This window comes from Seriola dumerili, unplaced genomic scaffold (assembly GCF_002260705.1).
Source record: "Seriola dumerili isolate Sdu_G_001 unplaced genomic scaffold, Sdu_1.0 BDQW01000024.1, whole genome shotgun sequence".
In the NCBI taxonomy this organism is placed as follows: Eukaryota; Metazoa; Chordata; class Actinopteri; order Carangiformes; family Carangidae; genus Seriola; species Seriola dumerili.
In genome coordinates, this window is record NW_019174279.1 from 22,785 (window position 1) to 44,539 (window position 21,755).

At 44.4% G+C, this 21,755-nt stretch overlaps 1 protein-coding gene across 5 annotated transcripts in view; it reads right to left on the reverse strand.

The window, feature by feature from the left end:
• slit1 (slit guidance ligand 1) overlaps positions 1 to 21,755 on the reverse strand; it is an 86,565-nt gene that overhangs the window by 16,369 nt on the left and 48,441 nt on the right. For all 5 annotated transcript variants that reach the window (XM_022762425.1, XM_022762434.1, XM_022762416.1 and 2 more), the window contains exons 5-15: positions 20,749 to 20,820; positions 19,815 to 19,886; positions 18,508 to 18,579; positions 17,581 to 17,744; positions 13,048 to 13,195; positions 8,635 to 8,706; positions 5,755 to 5,826; positions 5,592 to 5,663; positions 5,227 to 5,370; positions 3,551 to 3,714; positions 2,499 to 2,522 (exon numbers count right to left, since the gene is read on the reverse strand). In XM_022762425.1, coding sequence (XP_022618146.1) covers positions 2,499 to 2,522; positions 3,551 to 3,714; positions 5,227 to 5,370; positions 5,592 to 5,663; positions 5,755 to 5,826; positions 8,635 to 8,706; positions 13,048 to 13,195; positions 17,581 to 17,744; positions 18,508 to 18,579; positions 19,815 to 19,886; positions 20,749 to 20,820 — 1,076 coding nt within the window. The remainder of the gene's footprint in view (positions 1 to 2,498; positions 2,523 to 3,550; positions 3,715 to 5,226; positions 5,371 to 5,591; positions 5,664 to 5,754; positions 5,827 to 8,634; positions 8,707 to 13,047; positions 13,196 to 17,580; positions 17,745 to 18,507; positions 18,580 to 19,814; positions 19,887 to 20,748; positions 20,821 to 21,755) is intronic.

Below are 21,755 nucleotides of genomic sequence, written 5' to 3' on the forward strand. Positions count from 1 at the left end.
AGAGAGAGAGAGAGAGAATGGTGGTTCAAACGATGCACAGGAAGAGTGTGTAGACAGGTGGAGTCAAAGGGCAGGAGAGGGAGGAAACAGAAAAAAGGAGGGCATGAGGGACATAAATGCATGCTGAAATGAAGAAGGGAGAAAGGAGGTAAAGAAGACAGATGAAAGAAAAATGGAAGGTGGGTGGCGGAGGCACAGAGAGACGTCTGTCCTGACAGAGGAAGAGCAAGAATGAGGCAGCAAGGGGGGAGTGTGGGACGTTTTCCTGCACCTCCTCTGTCTATGAATAGACGTTACGTGCCAAAAAGCGTGCTGCCAGTTACATCATGGCTGCTCAATAATGGAACAGCACTGGGATTCACTTAGAACATGTGTGTGTGTCTGCGAGTGTGTGCATTGTGTGTGTATTTGTTTGTGTATATATGTGTGCATATGTGCGTGTAGAGCTTATGTGTGTGTGCATATGTTCCATTTGGAGGGAACAGTTCTGCATTTTCTGTCAGGATATCATTTTGTGTCCTGTTCTTTTTTTTTTTTCTTCTTTTTTTTCATTTTTGCATGCTCACATCGGTGCACCTCTCTGCCTGAGGTTCGGAGATGACGTCAGCGGGACACTGTGGGGCACCCAGACCACAATCATGAGCAGGAAAACCTCAAACAACCAAGACAAAATCCTACGGCTGAGTATCAAAAATCTGTCCAAATAAATAGAACGGCATGTGAAACCATAACCTAACCCCAAACCCTCATCGCTGACTTTATTAGAATATGGTTGGACAGTGAAGGAGTGAATTTACGGAAAGGCTTCCTCTGGCTGACTGTGTGAAAAACTTTTCGTCTGAAACTGTGCCACCTCTCAGAGTGGCTCAGTGGAGCATGGAGAAAGACACAGTAATGCAGTTCATTAAGGAGTTGTCCTTCCCTACGCCAGACAACAGGACAAGGCATTTCCTGCACCAGCGGAAGCAATGAAAGTACAGCACAGCACTTTGATCTTGAGGATGTAGAGGAGCCAGGGGAGATTCGTGAGCCTGAGTCATCATCGTCGTCACAAATGCGTGGTGGCGACACTTTTACTGTCAGCAGATTTAAACGAAACCGGAGAAAACACAGAGGAGAGGATGAGGTTTCTCCCTCTCTGAGGCGCAAAATGACTCATCGCTGGAGTTGTAGAAGTTCTCATAATTCCCTGCAGCTTGGTTCCTCATTATCAGTGTATTATGGAATTCCCGTGCCGTCAGTGATTGTGTGTTTTCAGTGCGTGTATGTGTGTATTGTGGAGGCTTTTATTGTTATCATTCAGGGAGGGTGAAATTCTCATTAATCACATTTGGCTTTGATCTTTCCTCTGCTTACATAGTACTCCCATTTGTTCTCTAAGCCAGTGTAGAGCTTTATCTCAGCTTAGCACACAAAGGCACATTAATTCACACACACGCACGTACGTACGCATACACACAGACATAGATGTGAATCGCACGAGCGTCTCCACACACACACACACACACACACAGACACAGACACAGACACAGACACGCACGCACACATACACACACACACAGACAGACAGACAGATAGACAGAGTTCGACACACATCACTGCTCCTCCTAGTTATTTTCTTGGAAGTGCTCTTGTTAAGAGGTCCGGAAACGTCCGCTGATAGGAATCTGGGTCCTCTGGTGGGCTTTATTTTCTTTAGCTTTTACTGATAGAAAGGACACACTTTCCTTCCCCTCTGTCCTTCCCTCCCCCTCCCTCCTTTTCTGCCCCTCTTGGTGAGTGACTGTCTGTGCTCATGCCAAAGCAAAGAGCCATGTCCTTTTGACTCTATTTGCTGAGACTATAAGGAAAACAGAGCTCAGGAGAAACAGAAGCTCTCACACGTATATCACATTAAAATGCACACATAGGTTCAGTCGCTCATGGGCACAATTAGCATAAATACCACCAGTGCGCAAATTTCAACTCATTTTACTCTTAAATGTCTATAATGTTTTTTTTTCTTTCTGTGCAGACCATTTCCTCTGAAGTTCATCCTACCATCACCCACATTAAAAGATGATTGCAGTTTATTACAGCTCAGGTCTTAAGTCCGTCATTGTACAGAAAGACTTTGCACAAAGTATGGTGGGTCAAAGTTGAACTAGGACGCCGGTTTGTAACCTGTGATGGATGTAAACAAGAAGCAGTTTGGACAATAATTTTGCCATTGTCTTTTGTGTTCACTTCCACTTAACTTCGGCCAACCTGTGGGTTTGTCTAAAACCTGTATGCTTGTCTTTCTTTCCCCACGCTCCCAGCTCTCATCAATTAACTAGGTAAATAACAACATATGACCCAAGTTGTAATAAACTGCAATTATCCTTTAACCTGTGGAGGAGTTGTATTTAAATGAAGAGTAAGGTAATGGAAAACATGATGCCGCTACATGGCTGCAGGTGGATAATTAAAGAAAAGATGGAGGCAATGATAGGTGTGAACATTTACAAGCAACTCACCTGGGATGAAGTACTGCTCTTTGGCTGTGATGGAGAAAAGAAAGAGGGACGGATGTCAGTGAGACCAGCCTGGTCTGCATAGCTGCGGTGTCGCTATGCTTCAGAACAGTCATATATAGAGCTTATATATGACAACACATGACTCAACGTACATGACAGTTAACCGGAGAAGCATAGGGCTGTCTCTGTACATGGCAATGCAGAGAAACCGGTAACGATGTTAAAAGGTGGTAAATATTTGGCTGTTGCTAAGGAAGAGTGACATGAGGGAAAGAGGGAGACAGTGAGAAAGAAAGAAAAAAGAAAGAAGGAAAAAGACAAAAAAGGGGGAAAAAAAGAGGAAAAAACACATGGACTGCCTTCTTCACCAGGTCTAGCCAAACAAATGAGGCTATAAAGAAGTGTGAAACCTCAGCAGTGCAGAGTGCCAGACAGCGTAGCACAGTGCATAAACATTACAGTGGGCAGGGGAGTAGGGATGGTGAGGCCTGGCTAGGCAGGACAGAGGAGTGAGGGGATGAGGGGTCGTGAGGGAAACTTGAGCCTGACAGACAGAAAGCGATGATCGGGCGAGGGGAGATGGAGGCTGTGACGGACAGGAGCCTGAGATTGGTAGAGGGCAGAGGAATGGTGGGCATGTACAGAAACTCTAGCCCTTACACCAGCCTCGACTGGTGATCTCAGCTCACTGCGGTTTGAATGTGAAATCAGACTCACAATGTGGTAACACGGAGGGGAAATGGAGAAACAGCGAACGATCCCTCCCTCCTTGGCCCCAAGTTTGTCTGGGGAGATATTGATTGAGGAGCACCGGCACAGCAAATGATAGGCCGAATAAAACCTTTTGCCAGGAATGATCACTCATTAAATGTGGTATGAGGTAGAGGGAACAATAAAAGCCACTCCCAGTGGAGAGAAAGAGAGAAGGTAAGAGAAGAGCGGTGAGAGACAAGTGGAATAAAAACAACAAAGCCTGTCTGAGAGGTAGACAGTCCGAGAGAGAAGTGAGAGGGAGACATCTGGAGACAGTGTAGACTGAGCCACCGGCCTACCGGAGCAGCGGAATTTCTTGCTCTTGATCTGTCCGATACGTTTGTTTGCGAGTCTGCGAGGGCTGGCACAGCGGGCGCCGCTGGTCTCAATGGGGTTGGAGCGTAGGTAATCTGCCAGCCACTTCAGATTACAGTCACAAATAAATGGGTTCTGGGCCAGGTGACTGGAGAGGAGAGAGGGGTGAGGGTGGGGGGGGTGGGGGTGGATTGGAGAAAAGGGGGAAAAAAGTAAGGGAGGTGGACAGAAGAAGAAAGGGAAGGAAGAATGAGAGAGGGAAAAGGAACACACATGAAAACTGATGGGATAAAGGTCAAGAAGGGAAAATTACAAGTTCTATGTTTATATTTAGACATCAGGGCCACAGACTTAATACACTCTCACCTGGAACCACAGAAACATAAGGCAAGGTCTCTGTAGGTGTACACCAGCAGTGTGAAATTCAGTGCAGAGCTGGGTGATAATTCAATATCATTCTTTATTGATTTTAAGTTCAACCATATCACAGTGATATGAGCTTATCATGTTAAAGGAAAAGTTTGACAAATATTCTTGTTTGCTTGAAAGTTAGATGAGCAGCTCCATATCACTCACCAAATTTAGCTACTTTACACATATTTAGAGTTTGGGATGATGTAATTCATAACAGTAAAACACAGTAATCTGCTAAATCTGATTATTTCGTATGGAATTCTGCACACATTTCATATAGTTTGATTCCCTCAGTCAACTTTATGGTAATCATTGAGGCTATAGTTGAGCTGCTGGTGAGTTATTTTGTGTTATATATAAAGATACGATGTCTGATATTTGGTCTATAAATGGGGTTGACAAAACATTAGAAACACCTCTCATTAATGCAACAAAATCTAATATAATACAGCATCCAGAATGACCATAAAAATAGAATCAACATCTCTAAAACATTATAACTTCAACTGGGTGTATAGACATAGATGTAGACATTGTAATATATTCTTATTGATATTGACATTTTGAATTTAAACTGTATCCACCCCAAACCTACTTCACTTTAAAGAGTGTGTCCTGCCATCCAAATGATGCAGTCACTTTGTCGACTGAGACTGTGGGAAGGCTCAGCATGTATTTTTACCCCGTCTTCACAATGCAGGCAAAACAAGAAGCCTCTTTTACACTGAGACCCTTAAACCCAGTGCCCTCTATATGTGAGTGCATGCGTGGTGTGAGCCAAGGGGCAGCACTATCCATCATCTTCAACAGGTGTCCTGTATATCTTGTGTTGGCATATATAGATGGCAATGTTGAAAACTTTCAGTGTGTTTCAGACATGGTGGATGCCACAGTGTGGGGTCTCACATTGATAACAGCGTGTGGTTTGCTTTGTTTATTGGAACCAAATAAAAAAAAAGGAGGCATTCATTTAGACAGAATTGGTGCAGTCTGAGTAACAGTGGTGGAAAGAGTGGGTGCTGTTTTTGATCTTGATCCGGCCGCAGAAGCTGTGTGTGTCCGCGTGTTTGTGAAGATGATAGATTTACTCCCCTCTCTACCTCATGATTCCATTCCTGTGTTATTACACAGACCTGTGAGTAAACAACTCCTGTGTTGGCTCATGTTTTATGGTGACGGCTCAGTATGTGTCAGAGCGTGTACAGCAGCATGTTTGTGTGCGTCTGTGTGTGTGCGTTTGACTCACAGGGTCTGTATGGCTCGTAGTGAAGTGAAGGTGCCCTTGGCGAGGGTTTGGATCTTGTTGTCATAGAGTGATAGCAGCGAGAGATTCTGCAGGTCCTGGAAGGCATTGGCACGAACGCAGTGAATCTTATTGGCATTCAGCAACCTGAGAGAAGGGGAGAGAGGGGTGCGGGGGGTGGGGTGGGGGTGGGGGGGTGCAGCTTGTCAGAGTTTCTTTATGCATTCATTCATTATGCATTCCATCTAGAAAACTATGCACTGGTACAAAGTTTATTTGAAGGTTATGACTCCTTTACTGAGTGGGAGTAAAGGGTGCCTGGTATGTATGTTTGCAGCGGATCAGCAGAGTGTGTGTGTTCCACTTACAGCAGTTGCAGGGCGTAGAGGCCGTCAAACACCCCCTTGGGCAGGTCGGTGATCTTATTTCCATACAGGACGCTGGGAAATCACAACACAGACTTGCTTTAGACACATGGGAAATGACAACCGGGTGGATATTTATGCACAAACTTGGCTCGAGGCAACTTACAGAGAGTTGAGGGAGCGCAGGCCCTGGAAGGCATCAGGAGCTATCTCTGAGATCTGGTTGTTACTCAGGTCTCTGTGTTGAAGAAGAAGGTCGGGGTATGAGTTAAGGAAATGGAGATTTTGGGAAAGAGTCAAAATCTTTTTCCTGTGGGAGGTCTGACTCCCTGTCAGCTGGGTGTCACCCTCATAGGAAGGTGGGGTGGATGTAAGGCCCCTGCTTGTCACTGGTGTGTGAGGGGAAAGCAAATGTAGTGTGGGCTGGACGAAGATGAGTTCCAGCTCTCTCTCATATCTAATGGTGCGTCCCTTCAAGGGATTTGATGAAACGGAGCGGGCGAGAGTCTCGCAGCCAATCAAAACATTTACTTGTATTATTTGTGGCCTATCAACCAGCCCTGCGTTTTATCATGGTGTGTGTGTGTTTGAGAGTAAAAATGGGGTGCAGGGCCAAAATCCAAAGCAAAATACAGTAGACTGCCTCTGAACATAGCTGTTGTTAATAGGATCCACAGGCCTCTACCCACAGGATAACCACTAAGCCTATGTGTCTATGTGTTTATGTGTGTGTGTGTGTGTGTGTGTGTGTGTGTCTGTGTGCGTGTGTGTGTGTGTGTCAGAGAGAGAGAGTGAGAGAGAGAGAGAGAGTAAATGCAACAGCAAATGAGGAACAGTGGAACAGAAAGAGAGAAAGACAGATGGAGAGAGAGAGTTAATGGAGTATGTGGACTGAACTCCAGTCGACTGGATACCTTTGAAGGAAAATCATCATGTGGTGAAGAAGAGGGATATTTTCTCATTTGGGGGTAACAGTTAAATAAGTACCCATTTGTCTTCTTGCAAAGGATTGAGGTTTCTTGGAAACAAGAACCTGGCGAAGGAGCCAACATCTGCACTGGTGTGTGTCTGTAAACTCAGGCACTGTGTGTGTGTTTGTGTATGCGTCGGTGTGTGAGGGCTGCTACTCCGTCCCCGTCTTAAGGAGCGGTTCATGTGTAGGTCATTCAAACCAGGACAAGGTGAAATAGAATATATGTGGTTGGCATTTACTAGGAGAAGAGGACACACAGGGTCAGGAAAGGCATTGCACACATGCCTGAGCACGCCACAAATAAACAAATACACAGACAGACACACACAAAAGCCTATATATAACATTTAGTTACCTAATGTGGCCTTATAATCATATATTGAACTATTTTCCATACACAGAAATCTACCACTAAATATAAAACGTCCATGTGAACATCTGAAGAGCCAGAGGAGTGACCATATTCATCATGATGTATTGATGCTGTCTACACACAGTGTGCACTGAGGGTGTGGGACACATAGGACAGGTCAGGCCAGTGGAGGCACGTAGCCAGCTGAATCAACAGAGGCGCCGAGGGTCAACACAGACATGCAGCCATGCACTGTTGTTGCTAAATGCAGGATGAGCAGCAGCAACAGTAGCAGGTCATGTCTGTCTGGACGACAGGATGGGAGGGAGCGACACATTCTCACTGCCATTAAGTCTGGTTTGTATATGTTTTATGAAAACCAAAAGAAAAAAAGGGAAAAAAGAAAAACAGTTTCTGGCTCAGTCTGTGTCTACATATACAGACAAAAAAGACTGTTATGAATTTCCGTTGAGATTAGGGGTCAGGAGCAAATACAATAAGACGACAGTTAGTGCAACTTCTGTCTATTTGTTTACTTGTTGAATTTTTCAAACTGCTATTAAATCTGGTTTGTAAATATTATGTATGAAAACCACAACTGTTTGATTGTCTTATATTCAATAATAATTAATGACTCTATGTTTGTAACAGTAACAGTACTGAAGAACTGCCATAAAACTTATTTTGATAAATTTTGACTCAGTTTTTGTTAAGATTAGATTAATATTTTGATATGAGTTTCATTTACTTTGATGTGAGACCAGTTTCATTTTTTTCACATACAAAAAAACAACATAATTTTGCACATATTTTTGTATAAATAAATAATCATTTTTTTTGTCCTGGGTCAGTGAAGCTACAATAAGATAGCAGTTGCTCCATTCCTGTTAACTTGAGGCTTACATAACAATGTGTATTTAGTTTAAGGGTTTCCTTTACTCTAACATAGAAATCTGACCTATTTGAGTTCACATGGTTTTCAACACGTAGTAACGAAAAAAAATTGCATTTAATTTTATAAGAATGAATATTAATTTCCCTTGAGAGCTCACTGGAGCTACAACGAGATAGCAGCTGCTTCAGTCTGTCGACTGCGTTCACCTCATTTGAACCTCAGACTGTCCCTGGAGCTGGATGATAGAACGGCGAGGAATCCTTTAAGAAGGGCAGAGAAACTCCCTGACCTTCCGTTTCCTCCGTCTCCTTGCTGCTATGTCGGTCAGGCCTGGTGGTGTTGGAGTTATGGGTTTGGCCGACTGGTGTGTGCTGGCTGGGTGACCAGACAGCTGGCTGAACGGGCAAAAAACCACTCCGTCTCAGCTACCAGCCCGTCGCTGTTCGCTCCCAGAGAGAGCGAAGCCTCAGCCCTCATTCCAGCACACTCTCTGTCCCCTCATCATCATCCCAGCCGCAGTTTACAATTTGCCAATGCAGGCACAACACACACAAACTGGACACAACACTAGCCAGGGGAATACCAGTGCACAGCAATGAAAGATGAGAGCTGTTATTATGCTCATGTAGCATCTGAGTGCTTGCTTTCCATGCCACCCCAAGTCTGAGAACAAGAATATGTTCTTTAGGCACAGACAAAATAAATACTTCATGCTCCTCAAAAGTGGGATGAGAAGACTGCCAATTGTCCCTTCTTTTTCCAGCCCTCAACTTCTTGTTCTCATCTGTATTATTTAGCCCTGAGGTGAGTGTACTGCTGTACTTACATCCTACGCAGTTTCTTGTAGGGAGAGAAGGCTCCGGGAGGAACAGACTTAATCCCATTCTGCTCCAGACGTCTGGAGAAAAGAGGAGAGGAGAGGAGAGGAGAGGAGAAGAGAGGAGAGGAGAGGAGAGGAGATACCATCAGTTAACCAAACAATAGACTTCTCCATGGCAACAGAGCTGAGTAATCCCCCCATCACCTCTGACCCTTGGTGATTGGCCTGATTATATTAGCGGAGATCTATTCCCCAGCTGTAATAGGTCCAGGCATGTTGGAGTCATAACATCCTCAGAACCAATAAACAATCTGAATACTAAAGTGCTGTGGAAAAAGACTGGAGGGGGAAAAGGCTCTGTCTCGGTTTGTAGGAGGGTGTTAAGGCCTTCGACTCAAAGTCATATTTCTTCTTGGTATAACATTTACAGTTTCCAGCACTTACGTTCTCATATGAGACCCTGAAATCAATAATGATCTCACTTGTTTGTTCTCACTTGTGAAATTTGTCTTTATCCTCTGGGTGTCTGCAAAGTGTCCACTGAAACCTTTGCAGCGCGGTGAAATATTACTTCTTTTAGTTTACTTTTTCCTGTGAGCCCAAGAGCTGCTGACGCAAAGTTAACAAGAAAAAGGTCTGACAAAATCTCGCCATAAAAAGCTGTCAAAGAACAAAATGAATATACAGACAAACATGCGCTTGGTCATTTAGTACAGAACAGTCACAAACTCTAATCAGTCTCAGATGGTCCCAGAGAAACAGACATCACTAAAGCCCATTAGTGTGGGCATGCATGTCTGTGTGTTTCAGGCCGGCTGCTACTTAGAACCCAGCTCAGTCCCAGAACAATTCCCTGGTGTAGCTGACAGAGGGCTGTTTATCTGCAGGTCAGTTCACAGCTTTTAAAACTGTCCTTAACAAGGCTTAGCAGGGCCCGGCGGGAGCCAGCTGTGGGCCTGTCTGGTTGTCCTACCATGTTTCCTCCCAGCAGAGTAACTGGCTGCAGAACAGGAGGCATGGTCCTGTGAGAGGTGTGTTAGGCCAGTGGCTTCGACAAAATCTAAAGATCATTAAAATGCTATTTGTCACCACAGGAAAATGTGAAATATTTAAAAATCTGCAAAACTCCTTGGCAAACAGAATGTTGTTGATAGATTTGACCATCACACTCCTAAGTATGTGATTTCTTGGCACGGGACCATCTCCACATGATTTAATTATTCTATTAGAGACATTTCAGATTTACTACACGCCTCTGAGGCCTTAGGCCATTGCTATGTTTATGTGTATTCATGGGGGGTAAATGTTTTGTTAGACATTAGCCACAGCCACTCCACAGTTTCAAGTTTCCAAATTTTTCAATCAACAATCTTTCCCCTTCAAAGGAGTGGCCTACATTTATGTAGCGATATAGGAGCGCAATTGACATTCTTAGGATAGCAGTGATTCCAGACCACAGATTCCTGTGGTGGACGTGCTCTCTCTGTCTGTTTTTGTCTGCCTGTCGCAGTGTGTCCGTGGATTTACAGCAGAGTGACAGCGCTGTGGTTCCTCTGCCCTCACCATGCGGCAGAGTGTTGGGCCAAGTGGCTTTAGCGCCTTCTCTCATCAACCAGTCTGTCTGGCTGGTTCAAACCAGTCTGGCACTCTACATGCTGCTTGCATGTGTTTCAGTGTCAGTGTCAGTGTCAGTCGTGTACGTGCTCTGGTACTCCGGTGTGTGTCAGCATATAACAAAACCCTCTGAGTCAGACGAGGGCACGCGCACGCGCACACGCACACACACACACACACACACACACACACACACACACACACACACACTGCTGGCTGACAACTTTTTATCTTTTGCGTCGTCGCTCCTCACGGATCGATACGTGCAAGCGACTTAATCCCTCCAATCAACAAAGGAGCTGCTCTTTCCGATTGGCAGAGAAAAAAGAAACAATCTTTTAGAGTTGCCTTCAGATGGACAATCAATGGTTCCCATCCAATTAATCAGACTGAACATTTGTATGTGTGTCTGTCTGTGTGTGTTGGTGTGGTGTTTGTGTCGGCCTAATCAATGCTCTTCATCCTTTTCATTAGGGTCTAAGCATGGTTTTCATTAAGGGGAAACACATTATGCCTTTGGGTGCGTGTGTCAGAAATGGATGGCAGGACCGCAGCAGCGGATGAAAGGCAGTGGGGAGAGACTTTTATGGCAGAGTTCAGTCACTGCAGACAGAGACTATGGTGCATAATAATCTGTTGTGGTAGTGTTTAGGCTAACTGGGCCTGGTCTCACAAGAGAGGAGTTCAGAAACCAGCTCACATCCTCGCAGCCATAAACACCACACTGGCATTCATTAGAAGAGAGCAGGGCAGGGACGTTGCAATTCTCCGATTTGTACATAATGAGAGCAGCATGTGTGTGTTTGTGTGTGTATGCGAGTTTCCGAGTGCCTCATTAACAAGGCATTAGGCTGGCCTTGATACCCAGCAGCCCGCCTTGCTGTAATTGAAACTGATTTTATAATGAACTTCAAGCACAGATCAAACCTGCTGCACCAAATTACTGAGTGAATCCCCCCCTCCTGCCCCCCCTTCTCTATTTATTCCTTCGCCGTTGCTCTGCCTCCTCAGACCCGCCTGTGGTGATTTGGCAAGCCAGGAAAGAGGGAGAGAAGAGAGGAGGAGAAAGAATGAAGGAAAGAGCCTTGTGGGAATATAACCTGCAAGGTAAGGCTCTGATGGGCAGGACAGGAGGAATGCACATGATATAAGCCAGCGTTTCACCCTGTTCTTGTAAAAGATGAATCAGAACATAGTAGAGTTTATTAGCAGGACATGGTTAAGCACCAATTAGATGTAAAGGGCAGGGAGGCTTTTAAAATGTCTTCACTCATCTGCTGTGCAGAGAGAATCTACTGTCTATAAAACCTGTGCATGGTGGAGCTATCTTTCAGCCGTCTCCCTGCTCTCCCATCAGTGCCGCTCGCTGGTTATTGGGCTCATAGATCACACGATCTCTACGAGATACTCCACTTGTGGAACATTACAGCTGGAGGACATGTTGAGGAGGTCTACAAACCATAAAACATGGCAAAGAATGAGATGCAAAGGTGAGGCTGAATTATCTACATATCATAAGTCAATACACAGGACGTGTGAGGACTGATTTAAAATATCTCAATATTTCATGGGTGGTCATTCAATCAGATAAGAACACATAGAAGTGTGAACTGCATGTCCAAATTAGGAAATTGAGCGCACCACTGCACTAGAAATGGGTCAGGGTTGTTGGGGAACATGGGATCTGTGACTTCCATGCTAGCTGGGTATTTATAAACAGACTCCATGGGGAGGAGGAGACCTAGAAACTTGCTGTGTCCTCCTAACTACACACATGCTCCTTGGAAGAACATGCAATGCGACCGCTGGCTTTCTCCCTTCATCCTCCCTTTTTCTCATCATGCATAAATCATGGTGTTACTGTACCATTTCATGCAGACTTCTGCCGGGGGCATTAAACCCCTGATAAAGAGTGTAAAAGTACTACCTTGAAAAGTCTAGCCGTGCATTCCCATGAACTGCAGCAGGCTGATAGCATGTGGGCCGTAAACAGTTAATGCCCAGACAGATGTTACAGCACTGATAAACTGAGGGAGGGATGTTAGCAAAGCGCTCGCATGCGGGTCACAGCCATCTGAGCTGATAAGAGCATGCAGTCTCACTTTAAAGTCTGCTCGAGGTCTGCATGCGTCTCTCTCAGTGTACAGCAAATGGATGTCTCCCTGCCAGGTGACGCATGGTGAGAAAAGCAAGCTAGAACAGCATATGTACATAAAACATGCATGCTTAAATCCTCTCCGCCTTGTTAAACCCCTGCACGAGCATACACAGACAGATTCATATGGGAAACGCATACATATCTTTAACGCGCATACTGCAACAAATGCCCTGCAGTGCCATGCTTCAAAGAACAATGCAGCTGTGGATGTCCCTGCATTTCTCTGAAATCTATCTCTTTCCGATCCACACTGAGATGTATATGATGAATAGCATTAAGTAAAAGTTAATTGGTAAAAAAAATTATATTACTTTCACATCTAAATATATCTGCAAATTTGATCTGACATTATCCTCTTGGGAAATGAAATTAGATGTTTCTGGATGGCATTACATGATGAAAGAACTTGTGGCAGGGTTCAGTTGCTTATGCCAAGTAGTCTGATATCATAATACAAAAGATACAGGAAACTGATTAAACAATGATCCAGACATAGGGCTAAAATTAGATTTAGTTATAACAAGAATGAGTTTAGTCTATTTACGATTGGGACAAAAGGGTTGTGCATCCGTGCATGGTTAAATTGGCCTTGAAAACATCTTTTTATTGGATTTTTATTGACTTAAGAAAGCAGGTATTGCGCTTACATCTCGGCCATGCTGTCAGGCAGGTTGGCTGGGATGGCGGTGAGACCTTTCCCTCTACAGTCCACAATGTTGTTACTGCAGGTGCACATGGCAGGGCACGAGCCTCCGCCTGTGCTGCACGGCTGCAGGCTGTTAGACTCCTGGTGACCTGAAGAGAAAAAGTAAAAGAGAGAAAAACTGCATGAGAGGTGAAGACGATATGATGAGAAGGGAATATGCGGCTCCTACAGGTGGTGTGAGCGCAGGTGGATGTGGTCGGTTTCAATGAGAGCAGAAGGAGTCTAAACAGGATTACAGGGGGGAGATTGCTTGCCGGAGGATTTGTGCGGTGACACGGAGGAGAAGCTCTTGCACTCAAGTGGAGCTCAAACTCTTCCGCTGTCGTGTCATCAACCCTTTCTGCTTTATAAAGTGAATTGCAAATGAACACACATTTCCCGAGATGTTCTGACATTGAGAAAAAGAAATGAAAAACATCCTACTCTTGACTTTACTGTAAAGCCGTACATCCTTGAGAATCAATGAGCAAGAAACTAGGTTATCTATTAAAGGAGTTCCACAGTATATTGAGAGGAGAAGAAAGACATGAATAATAGAGTTGGAGCTGCGATTGAAGGGCCCCCCAATAACATCCATTGATCTCTCTGCAAATTTTCCTCCTGAGTCTGCCTTCTCTGTGTGGAATTGATGCCATTCTGCACATTCAGCTTTACAGCCCCCACCTCCTCACTTCCATTTGTTCTAAAACACTTCAACTTTTCAATTTGCATACAGAGCACACAACCCATCACACTGTCTCTAGATACCTGTTCAAATAGCTGCGGCACTGTCAGCGATGTGGTGAAGAGCGGGCGCTTGCGCTGCCAGCATGGCGTGTTTGGTATGTGTGGTGTGTGTGTGTGTGTGTGTGTGTGTGTGTGTGTGTGTGTGTGTGTGTGTATGTAAGCCTAACCCAGATAAAATGAATAAAACAGACTTTTAAATGGCCTCATTTACACAGCATTACTAATCCAAGTTTCAAACCATGAATATTTGATTACCTTCCTATCTATCTATCGCTCAGCTTATGTGGAAAATGTTGGAAAGAGAGAAAGTGAGAAGGGGGGGGGGGTAGAGATTCAGGGAGAGGAAGACAGAGTGAGTGATGGTGAAAGTCAGTGACAGAGAAAGCACAGTGCTCCCAACTCCACTCCCTAAAACAGAAAGAAAGATCGCTGCCAAACATTATGCTTTACCATGAAATTACTGGCTTTAGCTGTGGGACCATTTAGCTACAAACCAATGTTTAAGGTCAGAATTCATGTATCTGGCCAATCACAATCAATTACCTGAAGGAATGAGAAGCTTTGACAGATCCCAGAAGCAGGTAAACACAACAAATAGCATCAAGAGTACACAGTCGCTCAACCCGCGTGATCTGAGGCCCTGTGATCTAGGATGGCAGAGGTTTGACAGATCTGGGATCAGGTGTAGGGCAGAGAAGAAGTCCCCTCTGATCTAACATGGCATATTTGACAGGTCTGGGATCAGGGAGAGTGCAGAGCACAGCTGGAGCGGCCTTAACAATGACAGCTCTCTGACAGGTATACTTGAGGTGAAGCTGTTTGATGTGCGCTGGTCCCCTGTTCTTTCTAGTGCTGTTTTCCCCATTATCTCTTCCCTGTCCGCCGTCTCTACCACTCTACTCCTGTCACCATTTCCATCGTTTTATTTGCTTCCACCTTCCTATCACACCCCCCCACCCCCCCCACCCCCCCACAGCTGTGCTCTCTGCTCACTCTCACTCCTTTTAGCGTCCTCATTTTCAGCCTCTCCAGGTCCATATGTCTGCCAATGACGGCCACTGCAATCCATTACCTCCTGTCCATTTGCTCGCATGTCTTTACATTTAACCTCACTCCACCTCATTTCTCTCATCATTTCAAAATGTTATCGCTGGCTTCTTCCCATTCATCTCTTTCCTCAAATTCCCTTTTAACACTACAGTTGGGTTCACCTTCTCTTCTCTCCCCTTTTTCCCTCTTTATTCAGCCATTTCTTCTGTTTCCCACTACACAAGTTGTATTTTATTCCACCCCTCAAGCAATTTATTACTTTATTACGCACTCCTCATTTCAAGCATAATATTTTCACTTCATTTATTATTCCTCAGGAGCAGTAATTCACTCCAACAGTCATTAATTTTCTGTCATGTAACACTAAATTGGCACAAGCAGATTCTAACTTTTAGTTACCTCTCCTGTAAATGATCAGAGGGAGCAAAGAGGGTCTAAATGTAAATGTTTTGCTCAATAAATCACAGCACCAGCCATTCAGACAAACTAAAGTCAATCTAATCTCAGCTAGAATCAGAGGATTATAAATAATTAGGTTGAAAATGGAAGTGGTTTTTAATTAAGGCCCATCATTTTTTATTGATTTTCTCAAAAGGAGCTAAAAGATACAGATTTTCACCAAGATTTTAAATCTTCTTGAAGTAAAAAAAACTTTTTACTTTTTTCCAGCTTTTCACAGTTCCTGCTGTTCACAAACAAGATCATTTTTCTGATAACAGTAACTCAGAAACTGCTCCCGGTTATAGACTGTGAAGATAAAAATGGAGAGAAAGCACAAATGAGCTGCTGGTCATGCACCAGTCCCTCTAACTAATTAAAAATAAAAGTGTTTGCTCTGCAAATGTTTTTTTTTTTTTTAAAATACAATTTGCAACTGGACTTAATTGTTTTTTGTAATCTGCTTTCACTTGTTTTGTTTTTTTCATCGTTCAGTAAGAATTCATCGCTTTTTTGAAACTGAAAATAATAAGCTTTTGATTTAGGTTTTGGATTTTTGATGTGATTTTTAGAGTTGATTGATGACAACTGACTGCCTGGAAAAATGTGATATAATTCCTCAAAGTGAAGCAGTAAATGTGTTACTCTGCTCATTACTGACAAAAATTTCCAATATCGTGACACTTTCCAGTTGAACACTGGGAGTGAGAGTCAATTAGTCATGATGCCGAGAGCGCTGCAGAATTTCATCAGATTTTGCAACAACTAATAACACATTGTACCCCGTTTTCCTTCTCATGGCTCTCACAACAACAACATGCCTCTCTTCCCCCTCCTCCTCTCCTGCAACACAGCGCCACCCTGCCCCAAATCCCCCGCAGGTGGCCTGGACTGGTCACAGCACAAACTGCGTACACATGCAAACACACAGGGCTGAACATACAAAAAAAAAAAAAAAAGTAAATGTGTGTGTGTAAAAAGTGTGTGTGTGTGTGTGTGTGTGTGTGTGCCAGTGAGCCAGTCCCTAATGAGTCCTTCACTGGGAGTTCAACTTCTGGTCACTCATCCACTCCAGAAGAAACTGGGAGCATGTGTTTGTGTGTGTGCACGTGTTTGCGTGAATGCACGGTTGTGTATTTATACACAGAGAGGCAGAAATGCATGGCGATCGAGTTTTGTGTTCATCTTTCTGTTTGTCTTGGCCAAAAACTGTGAATGGCCAACCATTATTGAGACTCACAGAGAACCAATCAGTGTCGGTCTACAACAGCTTTCTTAAATACAAAAAGAGTGACCAATTCATTCTTACATGACGGAAGCTAATATCAGCATGATGCGCAATCTGCAACCACCCATTATGCAAAACTTTAACTTTCTGTATCTGTATCCTACCAGACCCCAAAGTTTCCCTGACACCCCCTGCTCCCCTTCCGTACCGTTACACTCCCACGCTTTGAGTCTCTTTCCCTGGGCGATGAATAGTTAATGATCTGTGCTGTCACGCCGTATGGCTGCATAAAAATCACAACCCATGGAGAGAGAGAGAGAGAGAGAGAGAGAAGGACACACACCCACAAACACACACGCACACATAGACACAAACACTCCTCGCAGCTGGTGTTGAGAGTGAGATGGCCTTGTGGGGAGTGGAGGTTCTCATGCTGTTTTTCCATTGTCCTGATATGATAACCCCAATGCACGCCATGCCACGCCCACATGCACATGCACATGCTCTCTCCCTCACACACAGCCAGTTCAAAGCCAAAATAATCAATGTGCGAGGAGGTGAGGGGTCATGAATTGTGACAACTGAGGAGACGGGTATCGCTACTGCCTTTGCACCAGCTGTGTGTTTTATATGTGTCAGGCATTTTCCTGGCACCGCTGCCAGCTCCTGAAAGCTGGAGACACATGAAAGGGCCAGAGGAAAGCCGGGGGGTTGCCCGGTGGCAGAGGAGCTGTCAGGTGGCTGCCAGGTGAAGACATTGACACAAAAACACAGTGGGAGTGCACAGAGAAGAATATCCACTAGCAAGGACAAGGACTTTTTGGCATGAAGGATCCGATCAAAGTACTCATGTGCAACAATAAGTTTGTCATTTCAGCCCTTTTTGAGATGCTGTAAAACGAGCGTTCCCTATCTGCCGGACATGTAAATGACTAAAGAAACAATACACAATATGAAAAGCAGTGTTATTTAGAAGAGAGATATTGTTATCTCTCTTCTAAAGTCTAATGTAAGCAACTCCCCAAGTCCTACCTGAGCAGCTGAATTCATGTTTCTGCACCTCTGCCACATTGAGTCCTCTGAGCTCAGGGGGCCCAGTACACTGGGTGAATAGACCAATTGTAGGCCTCTGTCTGAGCCACTGCGCCAACCAGGCCAGGTGACAGTCACAGTTCAGATTGTTGGAGTGGAGGCGGCTGTTAAAAGACAGAAAAAAAATTGAAACATGGATGCATTAAAAGATCTTCGTAGCCTGCTTTGCAAAATACCACCTGCTGAAGACACAAATAGGATAAAAAGTGTCTATTCTTTCCTAGAACTCATTACACCCCAACCCTGTGGCGAAACACTAAATAATATGCTACATGGATGATTGTAAATGGCACATTCTAAAAAGGACAGACACTAAAGAGGACTTTTCTAAACCCAGTACTCCAAACACGGCATTCCTGGAATGCTGTGCTAGTCCAGAATAACTCTTGCTGTGGTGCGGTGGACCTCTGGAGCACGTACGCTAACTTGCAAAACCAAGTGCACAGACACAAGCTATATAATGTAACCCCACTGGGAGTGGGGAAGCCACCACAAGAACAGCGGAGTCACGGCGCTGAGAGTTTCAGCAGGTATAATTGATTTAATTTGCAGATAATTTCAGATTTAGTAATTACATACAATGCACAACACACAAAAGGCTTCTGGGGCTATTTGCATCTATCTGGGCCAGTTGTTGTTGTGTGTCCTTTAGATGGAGGGGATGAAGGCCCTTGGCATTGCTACAGACCTTTCTGTGGTGTTGTTATGGCTTCCGCCCAACAATGACTGGAATGACAGAACTTATCTACAACCGTTGACTGCAGCACTTTCTCTACTGTGCCTGGCTGCATGCATAGAATATAGTTTTATTTTTAAGAAAACCTCAGGAGAGGTAGAGAGCGATGTGATGAGATAGGTGTGACTTACAAGGTTCGTAGTTTGGGCATGTGGTTGAAGCTGGATACTGGGATGCTGCTGATGTTGTTGTTGTTCAGCGTTCTGCGAAAAAGCAAAGAGCGAACACAGTAACGTCGTCAGCGCAGGGGCAGAAAAAACATGTTTTAATTCATTCTTCAAAAAGAGTTTTGTTGTGCCCATCCTCTTCCACTACCCCCCTTCTCTTTTCTCTCCATCTCTCTTTGTGGCATCCCACTGGGAATAACACCTCATTCCACACAGATGGGAAGCCCTCGCACCTCCCACGCACACGTACAGTCATGCATGCAAATATACACACAAGCACGATCACAAGCGCCCCAACTTGTAGTTCACACACACACACACGCACGCACACACACACGCACACACACACACACACACACACACGCACACACACACGCACACACACACACTTCCCTCGAACCCTGGGCATCAGCTGCAGCGAGAGAATCAGGTCATTTCAATTTAGCCTAATAACCCTTTACCATATTTCAACCTGCTCCCCCTTTTAACACAACCTGTCCTCCTCCCCCATAAAACCTTTACATACAGACCTCATCGAAACAACACCCCCATCCCCTCTTACACCATTATGACAACCCTATCACTACATCTGCAATCCATCCATGCAATGAAAGCAGTCTTTAATAACGTCTTTTTTTTTTTCTTTTTGTCTCCCCACCGCCACAAACCCACATGCACGACGCAGTCTTTCACCATAAAAATAACAAGGCTGTCAAAGTGCCTTTGTCCCCCGGCCTGCACTGTGAGTCTACATTGTTTCAGGTGGAGAGCTCTCACAGAGGCCTGTGATTATGATTTTTGACAAGGGATGATTAATTGAATGTTTTAAAAAAAAAAAACAAAAAAAAAACTGCATAACATGGTCACCAACGTGCCCAGGGTGGAATGCTAAACTGAATAGGATTTCTGATCAAGATGGTTGGAGCTCTCCTGTCAGATGGCCCGCCCAGGGCTGGATTGGGTATAGAAGGAAGTGGAGGAGTGGGTGGGTGGGGTGTTAATGTGATCGAGGGGAACGCTTCTGTCAACTGTGTGGAACAATGAGTTAATGGAGCCTGGTCTCCATGATGCAGGCCCCCTCATGAGGCCCACTGGGGGTATTTTGGCATAATGACCAAGGCCATACTAACTAATTAAAGGCCTGTGCTATGTGTATATATTAGTTGTGGTTATTAGCAGGGCAAAACAATGTCTTAATTTAACTAAGAGCTTTAATGGAATGATAGCAGGGGAGGGGGAGCTGGATAAATAGCATCACTTCAGATACTTACAGCACTTCCAAGCCTCTGAGAGCTCTGAAGGCTCCGTCCTCAATGCAGCTGATGTGGTTTTTATCCAGCTGACTGCAGAACACACAGGAGAGAGGGGCTTTGTTACACCAGACACATGCACAATCTTTCACTCTCCCCGCGGGGTAGTTGTGATCGTCGATACAGTAAGTAGTACACTGATGGAATATGGTAAATCGATACTGGTTTAGTCATCACAGCTCATGTAACCCCCGAGAGCAGCAAAAGGGGACTTTTGCTGATTGTTTATCTGCATCGGCACACCTCATAAATCTGTGTGTCCGTGTGTGAATGCGTGTCCCGTATACTGTGGTGAAGATGTAAATCACAGTTGCTACGAGGCATCTTTGGGGAGCTGTGTGTGTGAGCGAGGTAGGTAGTCTCCTCAATCAGAGTGATATATAATCCACTGAACATGCATACACAAACACTGTTACAGACGGCCATTAACTCAGCCAGATAAAGAAAAAAGGTTCAAATGCTGGAATTACTTACAGTGGCTTTCAGTGTGGTTTGCCTCATCCTGGACATTCATTCACTCTTTATTGACTTATCACTTCACTTTCACTGAGTTATCAACTACCAATACTTCTGGAGCTAAAACAGTTAATTAATCGATTAGTAAACAACTAATCAATTAGAAACTAATATTTCTGAAACAAAACGTTTCCAGCTTCTCAAATGTGAATATGTTCTGATTTTCTTAGACTTCTGTGAAAGTAAACTGAATATCTTTGGGTTTTGGGCTGTCAGACAAAAGAATACATTTGAAGACATCATCATGGGCTCTGGGAACTCATGGCTGGCATTTTTTGCCATTTGCTGAGATTCTATCGACCAATCATTAGTCAATAATGAAAATAACTGTGAGTTGTTGCTCCAAGTAAATCCCTGTTGAAAAGGGTGAGGCACTCACAGGTTTTTGATGTCTGTAGCTCCTCTGAATGCTTTCCTGGGGATGGACTGGATGAAGTTCTCACTCAGATCTCTGTGGAGACAATAAGCAGACATTAGTTACACATCACTTATCCTTGAGGATGGCTTGCCTAGGTTTGTTCCGTTGAACAGGGTGTGTGTGTGTGTGTGTGTGTGTTTGTGTGTTCTTTAAAAAAGGTACAATACGAGCCTTTATGGAAGCAGTATTAACACGTTTCAACAATTTCCTCTGTAAACGTTTGATTTCCAGTGTTTAAAGCGTGCTTTTCAAGCAGCAGAATTCACTCTCTATTCAGTGTCACTCCCTTTTTTTTTTCTTTTTTTTTTTTACCACACTCATCGGTGCAGAACAGAAAGCTAAGGGCAGTGTTTTTCTTCCTCTCCAATGTGTGCCAAAACCCTGAGGTGTGGTACTGCATGGAGAGCTCTTCTCACAACGGAGTGGTTATTTTATAGTGGCTGTGTTATTCAGTGTTCACTCATGCTACAATTTGTTCTCTGGGCCTTAACCATTCTCTGGTGTGAGGTGCCCAACTCACTGCCTGCACACAGGCCGAACAAACGGGCAGCAGGGCAGCGACCAATGAGGGGTCCTCGCTGGTCCTGTGGGGTGGATTCATTAGGACGCAGTTGCACAAAGAACATTATCTTTTAGAATTAGACTGTGTGTGTGTGTGTGTGTGTGTGTGTGTGTGTGTGTGTGTGTGTGTGTGTGTGTGTGTGTGTCCAGCACTAAACGGTGGGTACAAATTAGGCATTTGAAAAGTGCATGTGTGTGGAAAGTAAGAGAGTGACAGAACAGAGGGGAAGGTCAGAGAGGAGAGGAGGGAAGGAGAATAAATGAAACACAAGTAGCCATAGTTTTAATTAGCAGAGTCTTTTGTCTGCCGTTTAAATGGTGAGCTAACCTCATTCTGAAAGGCTCTGCCCCTCTTCTACACACACACACACACACACACACACACACACACACACACACACGCACAC